This window comes from Hyalella azteca, unplaced genomic scaffold (assembly GCF_000764305.2).
Source record: "Hyalella azteca isolate HAZT.00-mixed unplaced genomic scaffold, Hazt_2.0.2 contig3514, whole genome shotgun sequence".
Classification (NCBI taxonomy): domain Eukaryota; kingdom Metazoa; phylum Arthropoda; class Malacostraca; order Amphipoda; family Hyalellidae; genus Hyalella; species Hyalella azteca.
The window spans coordinates 15,843-32,756 of NW_025933762.1; the positions used below are offsets into that span (position 1 = coordinate 15,843).

At 44.8% G+C, this 16,914-nt stretch overlaps 2 protein-coding genes across 2 annotated transcripts; both read left to right on the forward strand.

Annotated features, from left to right (window-relative positions):
* Window positions 1-1,391: 1,391 nt before the first annotated feature.
* LOC108668841 (mucin-5AC-like) lies at window positions 1,392-2,885 on the forward strand. Its single transcript, XM_018156096.1, has 2 exons — window positions 1,392-2,708; window positions 2,881-2,885. Exons 1-2 carry the CDS (start codon window positions 1,415-1,417, stop codon window positions 2,883-2,885), a joined length of 1,299 nt encoding a protein of 432 aa, XP_018011585.1. The 5' UTR covers window positions 1,392-1,414.
* A 12-nt stretch (window positions 2,886-2,897) lies between these two features.
* Window positions 2,898-13,625, forward strand: LOC108668845. The gene is made up of 10 exons (XM_018156100.2): window positions 2,898-4,810; window positions 5,271-5,402; window positions 6,712-6,945; window positions 7,583-7,670; window positions 7,865-7,951; window positions 8,355-8,517; window positions 9,704-9,821; window positions 10,014-10,146; window positions 10,683-10,927; window positions 11,331-13,625. Exons 1-10 carry the CDS (start codon window positions 3,275-3,277, stop codon window positions 11,688-11,690), a joined length of 3,096 nt encoding a protein of 1,031 aa, XP_018011589.1. The 5' UTR covers window positions 2,898-3,274; the 3' UTR covers window positions 11,691-13,625.
* The last annotated feature ends 3,289 nt before the right edge of the window (window positions 13,626-16,914 follow it).

The window sequence follows — 16,914 nt, forward strand, 5'->3', positions numbered from 1 at the left end:
CATTTGATGCGTCTCTCATGTGACAGATGCATTCCTGAATCGTGACAGAGGTATGCGCCGTTGATGCGTCGGATATGCGCAACATATTTACGTTGCGCACGCGTTTCTTTCGCCTCGTGGTTATTGGAAGCATGAGCGCAGGAAGGCAGAACCAACCCACGGGTCAGCGCTGACTCAACATCTTCGTCTGACTGTGCCGGGAAAATTCCCGGCGGCTCAACTGGTCCCGTCATGGTACTTTACCACTGCTGTTGGCTGGGAGTGTAAGCTGCAGAAGAGTTTACCGCTGCTGTTGGCTGGGAGCGTAAGCTGCAGACGAGTTTACCGCTGCTGTTGGCTGGGAGCGTAAGCTGCAGACGAGTTTACCGCTGCTGTTGGCTGGGAGCTGGCCTCATATAGCGCGGCTGCTCATCGACCAATGTCTGCTCTACCGCAAATGGATTTACTTGGTTTTGGTTTAATTTTATATTAATTTTAAGCTCATTAAACCACTAATTGGTTTATTGAGCTTTAGATTTATATGTTTTCGTGAAATAAGCTCGAGGTAAATAAACTTGATAGGAGTGAACATACCGCAATTACCTGCAATTTACCACATACCAAACTAACATACCGCATTGCCATTTACAAACTCAAGCATTCATTTGTTATTCAGATCTCCATTATTCAGGAACATTCACGTCTTGTTATTACTCTTTTTAATACCATTTCCCTCACTATTATTCCTGCGCGGTTCCCTCCCCCCTTGCCTCCCCCCTTGCCTCCTAGCCGCAACCCCTGACGGGGGGAGGGGGGTGGGGGGGGGTTGTCTTTGATGCTCTGACCTTCGCGTTGCCGACTTCGGAGAACGCGAGAAAAAGTGCAAGAAAATTCGTCGCAAGCTGCGGCGCTGCGCTGAAATGCAACGTCGCGCTGGAATGCAGTCCTCTGCTGATATGCAGAATTGCGCTGAAATGCAATGTTGCACTGAAATGCAGCGTCACGCTGGAATGCAGTCCTTTTCTCTATGCAGAATTGCATTGGAATGCCGCGTCGCGTTGGAATGCATTCCTGTGCTGATATGCAGAATTACGGTGAAATGCAGCGTCGCGCTGATATGCATCCTTGTGTTGAAATTCAGCCGATGCATGAACACGTTACTTCATGCCTCTGTCAAGCTGCTGCTTCCATCACTGCCGTGAAATTCAACATTTCATTTCATTTCTAATGCGTACTTGAAAAAGTCACTTATGGCTGTACATCTATCCTGTCCATTTTTTGTTGCCCACTCGTTGGTTATCTTAAAATTGAAAAAAATATCACCGTGTAGTGCAGACTACCTTCAATTTTAGTCTTGATAAGTAGAACATTTGTATTTGTTTTTCTAATATTAGACAATTTTCCAGGCTACGGAGTGGAGTCAGGAGCAGCCACAATGACGACAGAGGAAGAAGAAAATGGCGACAGGTCTCCCCCCGCAAGATACATCCTCGTCTTTATGGCTTTTCTTGGCTTCGTTAACATCTACATGATGTATTTAAACTTAAGTATATCCATGCCCCTGATGCTCAACCACACCGCCATCCACCTCAAGTATCTCAACCGCAGTGCGTTGGAGGATCAAGCTGGCGTGTTCTTCGACACAGCTTTGCTCGATGACAATACCATGCCCGTCGATGGCATGAAATCCATCAAAATATGGGATGGAACGGAGATATTATCTAATGGGGAGGTGAAACTACCCACAAAAAAGCATAAAGGTCGGAATAAAAGTAGCGATGACGATTATGTGACCTTGGTCGACGAAGACCTCGATATTGGAACTAATATCTCTACTGTTCGGGTCACCATGTTAGATCATGCTTCAATATCCAATACATCAACTGACAAACACAAACATCATCATCATAATCGACATCACCATCATCACACAGACCAGAAATATACAAAAGATCGTGATTCAAATGAAACTAAAACCTTTCCAAGTCTGGAATCAAACAACAGACCAACCGTCATCATCAGCAATGGTGAAGATGGTAATTACCTTGAATTGACCCGGAATGAATCAACTACGAAGAGACGTCGGAAACGAGCCGAAGGTTCCTCCATAATAGTACCTGAGAACACCAGGTCAACAACGCTAAACCCCGTAGTAAGCGAGAACTCATTAGTAAGTGATACCGCAGTAGTAAGTGAAATGCCATCCGTAAATGATACCCCATTGATAAGAGATACCGCATTAGTAAGTGATGCCCTATTAGTAAGTGAAACCCCATTACACAGAGACATCCAAAACGTTTCTACTGGCACATCCAGTGCCTCAGTAGAGATTATTTCTGCATCCACAGACCAAACCAACGCAGGAGAAGCTGAACCAAATACTCTGACGATGCCTGATACGTCAGAGAAGACTGATCTAGAAGAAGCAACAGATATTGAAGATAAGACAACAGATAATCCGATTAGAACAGTAGATGACAGTACTCCTCCGACCGCCACAACAGTCACTGCTCCATCGTTATTAGACTCGACGCCCACCACGACTAACACAGTGACGGAGGAAAAAATCCCATCTAACAATAAAGTTGACAAAATTTTACATTCTTCTGCAGTGGTTTCAACCGAAATCAGCGCTACTTTTCCAAGTGACACCGCATCCTCTGTGGTGGTGCCAGAAAATACCGAGTCAGTTATTGGTATCGATGCCAAACCAGAACTCGCAGAGTCAAGTGGGACCTCTGGTAGGGTTAACGCAACAAAAAAATTAATTTTTGAGGACACGAACAACTCTGAGATTGAAAAAGAAGTTTTTCGAGAAGACAATTCAGAGACAAACATCGGAGTGCCTCTCGAGGTAGGTCTTGTAAATAAAACTATGTTCGAATCTAACGTTTCGCTCAGGTTAGACTCAGAAAATAACTCATCCAGTATAGATCATTTGAAATCGCCGAAGTCAATACCGTTTGAAAAATCGAAAGACAATTCTAGTCAATTAAACGTCATCACAACCAATGCTGCTGATCAGACTACTGACTTCAACCCCAATTTTCAATCGACTACACTTCCGACTTTGATCCTGGTAACCAAAAAATTTCACGTTATTCCTAAAGTTAAAAACGTTGGATTGTTCTCAATCCACGCCTACAATGAAAGCGATGATGACATCATACACACTGGCAACGTCACTATCGGCATCGATCATGACCTCTTCAGTTTCATTTCAAACGCCACGAACGACACATCGCGTGGTCCGGACCACTCTCATCTCGAGAGCTTTTGGTCTTCGGTGCAAAAAATGCAGGAAATGTTTTCACAGAGCAATGCATTGTCCAGCACACCACGCACAAGATTAAAGGATTTCTTCCCTACCACAACACCTGTCCCAACTTACGCGTCTGATGTGAAAGTCAATATTTCGGAAAGTTTGAAAATCATGTACATCGAAAAAATCTTCGCGGAGCGTTTGAATCACAAGTTAAAAAGACGAAGGCCCATTTTCACCAATTCAACTAACATGACGATTTTCGATTCTAGTAACCGTGTGTTACTTTTCAACATGACAGGGAGTTTATTTTTGTCGAACACAAGTACTAATGCAACTTTCACTACATATGCTAAGAATGAATATACTTTCGCGAACAATAGTGGCGTTCTCAGGGTAGTTGAGTTAGGACTGGTAGAGATCAACAACGTAACTGGAAACCTCGCTATTCACGACACCATTAGGAACTTGACTTTGACCAACATATCTGGAAATTTGACAGTGAAAGATGTACGTGGTAACTTAACTTTGAACAATATTACGGGTAATGTGACTATCACAGATTCATGGGGTAATTTAACGGCGAAAAATGTCATTGGTGTTCTTACAATTGACGATATTTTTGGATCGGTTATAGTTGATCAAGTCATAGGCAACCTTAGTATCGACGAAGCCGGCGGTAGCACGACGATTATGAACGTTACTGGTCATGTAATTGTTGACGAGGTGTCCGGGGTGATGTCGATTGTGAACGTCAGTGGTAACGTTTTCGTGATCGGAGTTAGTGGTCGTTTACACGTCCAAAACGTGACGGGTAATTTAACGGTTATCGGTGTGCGCCATCGCGGGGATTTGATCGTGGATGACGTAAAAGGTGATCTTACAATTAACGACGTTATCGGCAACGTTCAAATTGGTCACGTTACAGGAATGTTACGTCAGTTGAACACCATACGGAGGGGAAAACAATGGCAAAGAAGATATGGTGATCACCATCATTATCAAGTGCGACACTCCTACGAGTTGGAAGAGGATGATGAAGAAGATGAAAAGGAAGACGAGGATGATGAAGAGGAAGAAAATGAAGAAGATTATGAGTATGAGTACGAAGGAGCAGAACAGGAGGATGAAGACAGTGAAGAAGAGGAAGAAAGCAACGAAGCTCATGAAGATCTTCAGAAATACTTATTTAAAAACAACTGCACCACAAGATTTAACGCGACCCCAGAGGATGTCGACATTTTGTGTTACGTAAACGGAAGCTTGACATCACGACTGCTCTCTGATATTGATTTAGGATCAAGTTCCAGCTCTAGCTCAAGTTCCAGCGAAGAAGGAGATGGCAAGTCTGAAGATGATAATTCTGAAGAGGACCAATCTGGTGAGTTGGAAAGAGACTCCGCCATGGAGGACGACCGAGACGGGAACCTCATCAGCGAAGAAGGGTTATTGTCTAATGAACGTTTGAGTGAATTGGGAAACAGAACCCGTCAGGCTGGCGACAACTCAACCAACAAACTCCATTCTGATGTCTACGACACAGGCCTGTCTGAGGAGTATAGCTCTGAGGTACGTGCGGTGGGTTCGCTATTGCGGTTACGTACGAGTATTCGAGCAACAACTCGGAGGTATAAGTGCAATGGATACTAGTATAGGGTTATTGGTACAATGGGTACAATATGCAAGGGTTTATCCATTAGATGGAGGTGAGTAGTAATATGTACGGTAAATCGGTAATTTGACTTTCAATCGACTTCATAGAGTATGATTAGGTTGACAGTAAGTTGACACCTCTATGTAAGGTTAGGTCTTCGAAAATATATATCGAGCTCCTTTGCTATAATGACTCTCTATTTAATGAGGTCATGTTAAGAGGTCATGGTCATAAGAAGAAGTATCGAAGCCCAAGATTGATCCAAAAAAATTTCTCCTTTAATTTTTTTATATTTTTTCAATACTACTATTTGAAAATATAGCACTGAATTTGAATTTTTTCACTGTTTCAATCATTAATCTTGATTTAATCCAGGAACTGAACATTATCGGTGGTATCGACGTTGGGAGCGCCCCCGCCACCCACGGGGAGATCAGACTCAATGATGAATTCCCGTCCACGGTGTGCTATCACCCACGCATGGTGGAGCGCATCACCCACCCCCTGGTGAGTGCCCTCCACGGTGTGCTATCACCCACCAGTTTCCTGTGCTCATGTGATGACTTATACTCTTCACCCGCTTCTTCATGTGAGACGGTACTCTTCACCCTCTTCTTCATGTGATGACGGTACTCTTCACCCTCTTCTTCATGTGATGACGGTACTCTTCACCTTCTTCTTCATGTGATGACGGTACTCTTCACCCTCTTCGTCATGTGATGACGGTACTCTTCACCTTCTTCTTCATGTGATGACGGTACTCTTCTCCCTCTTCTTCATGTGATGACGGTACCTTCACCGTCTTCTTCATGTGATGACGGTACTCTTCACCCTCTTCTTCATGTGATGACAGTCGTCTTCACCCTCTTCTTCATGTGATGACTTATACTCTTCACCCTCTTCTTCATGTGATGACAGTACTCTCCACCTTCTTCTTCATGTGATGACGTTATTCTTCACCCTCTTCTTCATGTGATGACAGTACTCTTCACCTTCTTCTTCATATGATGACGTTACTCTTCACCCTCTTCTTCTTGTGATGACGTTACTCTTCACCCTCTTCTACATGTGATGACTTATACTCTTCACCCTCTTCTTCATGTGATGACAGTACTCTTCACCTTCTTCTTCATATGATGACGTTACTCTTCACCCTCTTCTTCATGTGATGTCTTATACTCTTCACCCTCTTCTTCATGTGATGACAGTACTCTCCACCTTCTTCTTCATGTGATGACGTTATTCTTCACCCTCTTCTTGTGATGACGTTACTCTTCATCCTCTTCTTCAAGTGATGTTTTATACTCTTTACCCTCTTCTTCATGTGATGGCAGTACTCTTCACCTTCTTCATGTGATGACGTTACTCTTCACCTTCTTCTTCTTGTGATGATGGTACTCTTCACCCTCTTCTTCATGTGATGACAGTACTCTTCACCCTCTTCTTCATGTGATGACAGTACTCTTTACCTTCTTCATGTGATGACTTATACTCTTCACCCTCTTCTTCATGTGATGACAGTACTCTTCACCCTCTTCTTCATGTGATGACAGTACTCTTCACCCTCTTCTTCATGTGATGACAGTACTCTTTACCTTCTTCATGTGATGACGTTACTCTTCACCTTCTTCTTCATGTGATGACTTATACTCTTCACCCTCTTCTTCATGTGATGACGGTACTCTTCACCCGCTTCTCCATGTGATGACGTACTCTTCACCCTCTTTTTCATGTGATGACGTTACTCTTCACCCTCTCGTCACCCACTCATCACCCACTCATCACCCTCTCATCACCCACCCTCCTCCTCCCCCAGGACGGTCAGCTGTTGTGGTCACCCACAGAGCAGAAGCAGATGACGTCAGCGTACTACTGGGGGCTCCTGGTCTCCCAGCTCGCGGGGGTGCGCCTCGTGGGTGTCATGGGAGGCAAGATGCTCATGCTGGGGGGCGTGATGATGGGGGGTATACTCACCCTTCTTCTACCCCCACTCGCCACCCTCGGCCCCTATTGGGTGTTCACCCTGCGGCTGCTCATCGGCATCACCCAGGTTTCCGGAGACCACCTCATGATCCTCGCTTGTCTCTACGTTGCCATTAACTTAAAAATGAAGTACATTGTTATTTAACTTAAGAAATTAATATATTGTTATTAACTTAATAATTTAACTTAATAATTAGGGATATAATAGTTCGCTTGTAAGGATCTAACAGTTCGCTTGTAAGTATCTGATAGTTCGCTTGTAAGGATCTAACAGTTCGCTTGTAAGGATCTAACAGTTCGCTTGTAAGGATCTAATAGTTTGCTTGTTTTAATAACTGCTTCGCGCACCACACATAATGGTGTTCACACAAGGCGTGTGTTCACACCGGCACCTCCACGCTGTTATTAACACATGTGTTCACACAGGGTGTGTGTTCACCCCCCACACCCCCACGCTGTTATTAACACATGTGTTCACACAGGGCGTGTGTTCACCCCTACACCCCCACGCTGTTATTAACACATGTGTTCACACAGGGCGTGTGTTCACCCCCACACCCCCACGCTGTTATTAACACATGTGCTCACACAGGGCGTGTGTTCACACCCCATACCCTCACGCTGTTATTAACACATGTGTTCACACAGGGCGTGTGTTCACCCCCCACACCCCCACGCTGTTATTAACACATGTGTTCACACAGGGCGTGTGTTCCCCCGCGGTGCACGCGCTGCTGGCCGCCTGGGCGCCCCCCAGCGAGAGGAACAAGATGGTCGCCTTCACCTACTCCGGTGGGTGCTCACGTTTCCTGTTATCCAATTGTCCTAAGTATTTCATTGAATTATTGTTCAATTCACATGATTTATCAAGTATTCATGGTATTTGATAGATTCTAGGATCAACTATTATATTTACTTTTGCTTGCAATAAATAATTTAACAATAATGATAACTTCTCATTGATTAACACCATTGATTACTTGCAGGCATCGGCGTGGGGGCGGCGGTGGGGGGGCCTGTTGCCGCGTGGCTCGTGCGCTCCATCGGCTGGGAGTCGCTCTTCTACCTCCAAGGTGAGTGCACGTCGCGTGTCCGCGCTCCTGTCCCATGCTTTGCGTGGTTGTCATTGGTATTTAAGTTATTGGCCACTAACCGCTCATAAAATAATATTTTGTTTACTTGGCTCTAAAGCCTAGCGGTGTTACTTTGATTCATAAAAGCGTCTTGTTTATAGGACGACACTTATATAAGTACTATAGCCTTCATCAGGCCGTTAGACTTGCCACCGATTCAGAAGATCGCAGAATTTTCACAGTTTGTTGCGGGTCTCGCACATTCAACTCTTTGGCTCAATTTCGGTATCCTGAACTGTATCCTGTTCAGGATACATCAGTATCCTGAACTGTCCGAGTATCCTGAACTTTAACCACTGGCCCACGCTGCCACCCTATGTACTAACAAACCATTACGACGCAGGCGCTCTGGCCGTGCTGTGGTGCGGCGCGTGGTACATCATGGCGCACGACACGCCGCACGACCATCCGCGCATCGGCGCGCGGGAGCTACGGCGGATCTCGGCCGCCGTCGCCCACCACCACGCCGGCCGCTCCCTCCCCATCCCCTGGGGGGCCATCATAAGGTTTGTTGTGTGGGGCATGTTGGGTGCCGTGATGCCATGCATCGGTCGGGGTGTGTGGAGGTCGTGTCACTTAAATATCCTTGGTACCAGTACCGCATATATTTCGAACGTAGCTGTCCCAGGCCTCAGTATTCAATCGAGCTAGGCACTGACGGGCAAGATGTTCTCGTCGCCGAGGTCTTCGGGGCCAGTTCTTGACTACCGCGCATCTACCCTCAGTTCGATCTGCTGATACCCTCAGTTGGACCAGCTGATACCTTCTATTTGACCAACTGATGCCCTCAGTTGGACCAGCTGATACCTTCTATTTGTCCAACTGATGCCCTCAGTTGGACCAGCTCATGCCCTGAGTTGGACCAGCTGATACCTTCTATTTGACCAACTGATGCCCTCAGTTGGACCAGCTGATATCCTCAGTTGGACCAGCTGATACCCTCAGTTGGACCAGCTGATACTCTCTATTTGATCACCTGATGCCCTCAGTTGGACCAGCTCATGCCCTGAGTTGGACCAGCTGATACCCTTAATTTGACTAGCTGATGCCCTCAGTTGACCAGCTCATGCCCATGGTTGCGCCAGCTCGCGCGCGATGCTGTTGATTGCTTCTTGCCGCTGGTAGTGATGCAGAGGCGGACGATCAGGGATTGTGCCTAGGAACACGTCCAGTATTCTCTTGAAGATCTCAAGGGTGAACTCCCCCCTTCTTAAATCCTTTGGTAGGACGCTGAACAGCTTCGGCCCTGCTTCGGAAAGAGATCCCTCATACTGAGATTGAAATCTGGCTGCAGTTTTGTTGCGTAGTGGGGACGTCAGTCTCAATCGCATCTCATTTTGGTATTTTCTAATCCTGGATGTTTCGCTTTCGAAGTTTGGTGTCAGTCTGGTGTACAGAATGACATACCTCGCCCGTCTTCTCTGCAGTGAGTACAGACCTAAGCGCTTCAGCCTCCCTCACTAGTCAAGCTCCTCCACACGCCTCACACGATACGCCGTGTGAGGCGTGTGGAGGTCATGGTACAGTGCACCGTGTGGGGGCCGTTAGACGTTGTGGCATGTGGAGTTCGTGATGTATAGTGCGTCATGTAGCGTATGTCGCGTATGCGGCCAATACGACGGCGCATTGTGTGGCGTGAGTGGCGTGTGTGCCGTGATGCTTGTCACCTAATCATCTTTGTGATGTTTGCAGGTCGAAGCACGTGCTTGCCATCATCCTGGCACAGGCCACAACCTCGTGGATGTGGTACACGCTCTACCATCACGTACCATTCTACGCCTCCACCGCTCTCCATGGACCAGTCGCGCAGGTTCGCTGATACCAAGTATGGGTACGCACACAGTGGAAGCAGCAAATGGGCTTAATTTTGTTTAGATAAATTATTGCTTTTTACAATCTACGAGCCAGCTTTTTATATAGCACCAAGGACCAGGTCCGGCCTATGTTTATTATTTAGACGTGTATTTTGTCACGCCATAACAAATTGAAATTTTGCCCACAGGTTCAGGTGGTGTGGCTGGCGGCGCTGATGGCTGGCTGTGTGGTAGTGGTGGCGTACGCCGTCCTGGCTGACTGGGCCATCAACCACCGGTGGACGACCATTGTCGTCATCCGCCGGGCTGCCAACTCCCTATGTCAGTAGCGCCATCTGGCCGCCATGTTTAGGCTGAATGCAAAAAAAAAAAAATCTTGACAGGATTTCAATTACTAGATTAGTTTCACGTATTGGATCACCTAAATGTTGCCACAGGTACAATGATCACTTACGACGTTTCCATAGGTACAAGGCTAAACCTAAATGTTACCACGGTTACTGTGATTAATTGAAATGTTGTCATATGTACGATGCTTACCTGAAACGTTGCCGTAAGTATGATGATCACTTGAAACGTTGACTCAGTTACGACGTTCATCCTAAACGTTGCCACAGTTATGAAGTTCACCCTAAACGATGCCACAGTTATGACGTTCACCCTAAACGTTGCCACAGTTATGACGTTCACCCTAAACGATGCCACAGTAATGACGTTCACCCTAAACGATGCCACAGTAATTACGTTCACCCTAAACGTTACCACACTAATGAAGTTCACCCTAAACGTTGCCGAAGTTATGACGCTCATCCTAATTATGGCCACTCGTACGAAGTTCATCATAAACGTTGCCACAGGTACGGTGATCACTGTGGCGTGTCTGATTGGTCTGGCTCAGGCAAAGTGCCACTACAACGCCGTATTGGCGTGTGGCGCGCTGGCTCTTGCCATCGGCATGCCGGCCGTCCTGGTGGCCGCCCTCAGCAACAGCCTCGACCTGGCGCCCAACCACGCGGCCGTCATCCAGGGCATCGCCGGCACCGCCGCCGCCGCCGCCAGCCTCATGGCGCCCAGCTACAAGCGCTACCTCATCACGGGGCAGGTGGGTTGGTGGTGTAGGGGCAGGTGGGTTGGGTGATGTTTGGTGCAGGTGGGCAGGGTGGTGTAGGAGCGGTGGGTTGGGTGATGTTTGATGCAGGTGGATGGGGCTGGTGGGCGGGGTGGTGTAGCCAGGAAGGTCGGCTGGGTGGTGAGGCAGGGCGGGTGGTCTGGGGTGCTGTGGGGTATAGACCCTAACTTTCAGTTAGGTTCAATCGAACCTAACTAAATTAGTATTTAACCTGAATTTAGTAATGAACCTAACCTTCCTGTGCCCTGTAAGAGTCTAGTTGTCTACCCTCCAAAAAGCCACTATGACTTCTGTTTAGTCTTATGGGAACTGCCAAACTAACTCTGCTAATTTATCATTAGTATTTATAAATAAATACATTTTGTTATTGCACCAGGCGACACTGGAACGGTGGCGTACTCTCTGGTACACAGTGGCTATCTTTTTGGTACTTGGCAACTGCCTGTACTTCCTGCTGGCGTCCGCTAAGGAGCAAATCTGGAACCGTCCCGTCATGCTCTCCATCGTCACCCGTCCTGGTAATGGTCGACCAGAAAGTAATGGCATATCCCTACAGAACGTCAATACCTTCAGGAATAACAACTATACCTCTAGCGAGTTTACCTCTGCCGTGACCATACCTGCTGAGCGCAGCAGGGCGTATGGCAACACTGCAGCAACAGCTCGAAGCAACAACAACAACAGTCGAGGCTTGTCCAACGGTTGCCATGACAACGCCGCGTTCACGCTGCAGTGAATGCCTGTAGCATATTGTAAAAATATATATTTTTGTAGTGTGTAAAGAATTTATTGTGCAATATGGTGAACAGTTTGTTCCTAGTGCGCAAGGCGCGTGACCAAAAAAAAATAAATAAATAAATAAACGGTCGATAAGTCACATGGAAGATTACATGATGCCTAATTGATAATGAATTAAATTTTTGAAATACTGAAATTAAAATGAGGTTTATGAGCACTCATAGAAATGAGTGAGACTATCTCCAATGGCGATGCACGTATTGTACGTGTGTGTGTCACCATGACCTAGTTTGACTCGGCAGAAGCGTGTATCAGTGCTACGTCCGTCTGTGCTCGTACTGTGGGTAAAAATGGGTGTCGTTATACACGACTGTTCAGTAAATATTGTTGAATATTAAACAATATTCATGTACATGTAACAAACAATCTGTTCATATTTCTGCGTGGGTTGAAAGAACCCGCCAGCATGTAGGTTTTTGAAGCGATAAATAAATGTAGGCGCTCGTCCACAGTCGAAACTGGACAAAAATTCGTTGATTTGGTCAAATCTTCTACGAATTCATGTTAAAATGACGCAGAATTCAATTATTAAACTTGAGCCATTTGTAAAAAGAAACTTATCTTAGGTGTGCAATACTTGAGTAAATATTTGTCTTAATCAGATTTAAAGTAACAAATGTGTAATTAGTGCAAGTGTTGTGATAAAGGACTATCCTACGTTGTTATCGTTACCTGTATATACGAGTACTACTCTTAACTATAGGCGTCCTATTACTTGTGAATATAACTTTAACGATGATAAGTCTTGTATCAAAGTATCTCAAGGTCAAACCTTGAACAATTAATGTAAATAACATTGATTTATAAACTACAAGGATGTATGCAGTTCTAATATAATACTCGGTATGTGGATAATGGAAAAAAATGTTTAAATAAGCCCTTCTTTTCGGAGGAGTGAGTAGCCATTTTTACAACCGTGCATTCAGAAAAATAATGACCTATAAAACTTATGCATCATGACCCATGCATCATGACCCACGCATCATGACCCACGCATCATGACCCATGCATCATGACCCATGCATCATGACCCATGCATCATGACCCACGCATCATGACCCACGCATCATGACCCACGCATCATGACCCACGCATCATGACCCATGCATCATGACCCACGCATCATGACCCATGCATCATGACCCATGCATCATGACCCACGCATCATGACCCACGCATCATGACCCACGCATCATGACCAATTCAGGGCCCTCTTATCAAGCATAAATTGTATTAATGGTTATTGATAATTGCAAGGGTAATTAAAGACGTTGTGTCAAGGGAGAAGACTTCAGCCAAGACTGGGCTATAACATCAAGACGATGTTGTAACAAATGGTTGATCTGTTATAAATAGTCTTGATACTTCATTGAATGTTTACTTGAAAAAGTTAAAATTAAAGGGCATTCTGTACGGAGCGCTTAATGTGGGTCATTCCAAAGACTCGATGATCGTACGTCCTGCGATGATGGAAGGCACTGGTTCGTCATATTCATCAGCCTCGATGACCCTCGAGGCTGATGCATATAATTAGCATTAGCATATAATTAATAATTATACTAGTGATTCAAATGCCCTGTGGATGTTCGCTCGAGTTTGGTTGTAATTTAGCTAAAAAATTCGGAATTTTATAGAAAACAAACGATTGATTTAGCGGCACAATTCAAGCATTTCGATTAATAAATTCTATTGCTTAGAAATCTCCAGACTGATACGAGAATAATATACATGATATACCGTCCTCAAAATATAGGATATACTAAATATCTTTGTAAATAATAAAGATTCATTAGTTAATATGCAATAATGGGTATCTCATAAGTAAGTGTAGAATATAATTTGTATATATTTATTACATAGAGTCCTTTGGAATTTGTATTGTTTTCATTTCCTTTCATTCAGAGGTTAATCTGGTAGAATAGATTAAGTTATTGCACTAATTACATTTAATAAATAAAAAATATACACGAATACTATTTCTAGGACATGAATATACCGTTATAAATACGTCATCCCGAATAAGTTTGCCATCCGCATTCATTTATATAGAAACAAAATATATCGTTCACTCGAGGCCTTTCATCACATTCACATTCACTGCACGCACGGCCTCCTGTGCGTACATGAGACCGCTTGGTTCCAAGATGCTCACATCCAAAATGATTGCGTTAAAAATGATTTTGAATCCTAGATGATTGAATTAATATCAATCAGCAACGTTGTTGTCAATAAAGTCTAGGTTTCGAAGATGAAGTGTCCTTTTAACGGACTTATGGCGGCCTTAAGCTATTAAGCATCAGAGTACAGAGACAACAGTAATAGTACAGAAGCAGTAACAGTACAGAGGCAGCAGTAACAGTACAGAGATAACAGTAACAGTACAGAAGAAACAGTAACAGTGCAGAGGCGCAGTAACAGTACATAGGCAACAGTAACAGTACAGATGCAACAGTAACATTACAGAGGCAACAGTGTCAGTAGAGGCGGTAATAACAGTACAGAGGCGATAGTAACAGTACAGAGACAACAGTAACAGTACAGGGACAACAGTAACGGTACAGAGGCAACAGTAACAGTACAGAGGCAACAGTGGCAGTACAGAGGCAGCAGTAATAGTACAGAGGCAGCAGTAACAGTACAGAGGCGACAGTAACAGTACAGCTAGAAGTAACAGTAACAGTAAAAAGGCAGCAGTAACAGTACAGAGACAACAGTAACAGTACAGAGGCAGCAGTAACAGTACAGAGGCGACAGTAACAGTACAGATGCAACAGTAACAGTAAAAAGGCAGCAGTAACAGTACAGAGACAACAGTAACAGTACAGAGGCAGCAGTAACAGTACAGATGCAACAGTAACAGTACAGATGCAACAATAACAGTACAGAGGCGACAGTAACAGTACAGAGGCAGAAGTAACAGTACAGAGGCAGCAGTAACAGTACAGAGACAACAGTACAGAGACAACAGTAACGGTACAGAGGCAACAGTAACAGTACAGAGGCAACAGTGGCAGTACAGAGGCAGCAGTAACAGTACAGAGGCGACAGTAACAGTACAGAAGTAACAGTAACAGTAAAAAGGCAGCAGAAACAGTACAGAGACAACAGTAACAGTACAGAGGCAGCAGTAACAGTACAGATGCAACAGTAACAGTACAGAGGCAGCAGTAACAGTACAGAGGCAGTAGTAACAGAACAGAGTCACCAGTAACAGTACAGAGACAACAGTAACAGTACAGAGACAACAGTAACAGAACAGAGTCACCAGTAACAGTACAGAGGCAGCAGTAACAGTACAGAGACAACAGTAACAGTAGGTCACATAACGGCAGCAGCACCACAACAGCAGCGCTTCTCTGGCTGCTGAAGATCAGGTACCAGCTCGGTCCTGTGCCTCGCATTATAAATGCAGTCATTCATAGCGCTGACATGGTCCAGAGACAGGAATTTAGAATTGATTGACTTTTGCAATCGTTTTTTCTATGTATCACATCAATGAGACCTGGAGCTGCAACAGAGCATCGCACTTCGGATTTGTGATGATCAGAATATATTCTTTTCATACCTGCTTCGGCAAGATTTGAAGCTTACCTCTATGATTATTATTTATATAAATTTTCTGCAAGCCTCATCAACTTCTCACTTGAAATTTATACGTCCATACTGGCTTAAAAAAAATAACCTTTTCACCTTGCATAGTCAAATGCCAGGCTTAAATTGATGAATCTCTAGAAGGTTAAATGGTTCAATGGCTCTCTGAATAATGAGGTTTTGGGCATTTAGTGTTCAATGGTATAAATGTCCATTGCTCAAACGGACTTACACCTACAAGGCCCAGCATCTAAATTCTAAATGATTCAAATATTCAGGTACTAAATGCCTGCATGGTTCAATGGTAGTTCAGTGCCTTCATGGTTCATAGCTTGAATGATTCACGGCCTAAATGCCATACCGCAAGCTGCATGGAGAGGTGAAGACAGAGGTACACTTGGAAAATGATACCAGACTGGCATGCAACTTTGAAAGTGAGACATAGACAATAGTGACATGACACAACGAAAGGAGGGGGAGAGTTTGCAGGATATCCCCAGTTAACAATCGATCTGCAGCCAAAGTTCAGACTCTTTGGGACGGATTTTTTTCCATGGCTTGACCGAGGCTGTTCAATACCATGCTAAATGACCTGAGAGGAGGGGAGTTCTCCCTTGAGACTCTCAAGAGACAACTGGATGCCTTTTTTGAACAAGATCCCGGATGTTTCGGTTATCTCCCTCAACCCTCGGCAAGGGGCAAACAAGCAGCATCTAGCATCCGCTGGCTCAAACGAGGGCAGAAGCAGGGTGGCCACGTTCAGCGTTAACTCCGACCACCGGTGGCGGGCAACCTGCCTACCGAATGCTTGGGAACGGTGGATGACGAAGGCTGTACATCAGCGTGACCACGGACGAGTACGTCATCAACTTGACGTAAAGGACATAAGGAAAGGAGGTGTCGGGAATGATTGTTTGACCTAGATATGCCCATGTGCGTGCACGCGTGTGTGAGTGTATGAGTATGTGTCGCAGGTCTCGTGCATTGCTGTTCATTTGGTGAGCCTGATTTTAGGATACCATACAATCTTAACCGTTACCTTCCGTACAATCATGCCTGTTGCGAGCCATACAAATGACTTTAATAATCTTGCGTGTAAGTCGCTTACCGTTCACTGGGGAAGAAACCGCGAACACTAAAAGCAAAATTATATTTTATCAAGTCTAAACGAAAAAAATTGATGGGGTATATTTTCTAAAAAAGTTACACCTTTTCTTGGCCATGGCACGAGCTGAGAGCTCACGTATGGACGTAGCGGATGTTCAGTTGTCATGGCAAACTGGGTCCTGATGAGCCACTCAGTCGCAAAATGTTCATTGCTATTCGGGCACAGCTTCAATAATTTCTTTTAGTATACAGCACAATTACTGACTTATTTCCTAGATCTCCGCAAATAAATTGATGCACTTTAAGCTTCGTGTAACTTCCTGCGAAAAAGGCCGGATTAGATTCCGCATTAGGTGTCGATGCCTACATTATAGTATCATTATAAATCAACACTCGAATTTAAAAGCATCAATCCCGTTACTAGAGGCATGACGAAGCGTTCGCTTTCTTCTCCATACTAACAG

Excerpts from the sequence above, each read along its gene's own strand:
- LOC108668841 (XM_018156096.1), top strand. The coding sequence starts at position 1,415 with ATGACGACAGAGGAAGAAGAAAATGGCGACAGGTCTCCCCCCGCAAGA.
- LOC108668845 (XM_018156100.2), top strand. The coding sequence starts at position 3,275 with ATGCAGGAAATGTTTTCACAGAGCAATGCATTGTCCAGCACACCACGC. Across the intron at positions 4,811-5,270 it reads CTGAGGAGTATAGCTCTGAG|GAACTGAACATTATCGGTGG; the intron begins GTACGTGCGGTG and ends GATTTAATCCAG. Across the intron at positions 10,147-10,682 it reads CCGGGCTGCCAACTCCCTAT|GTACGGTGATCACTGTGGCG; the intron begins GTCAGTAGCGCC and ends ACGTTGCCACAG.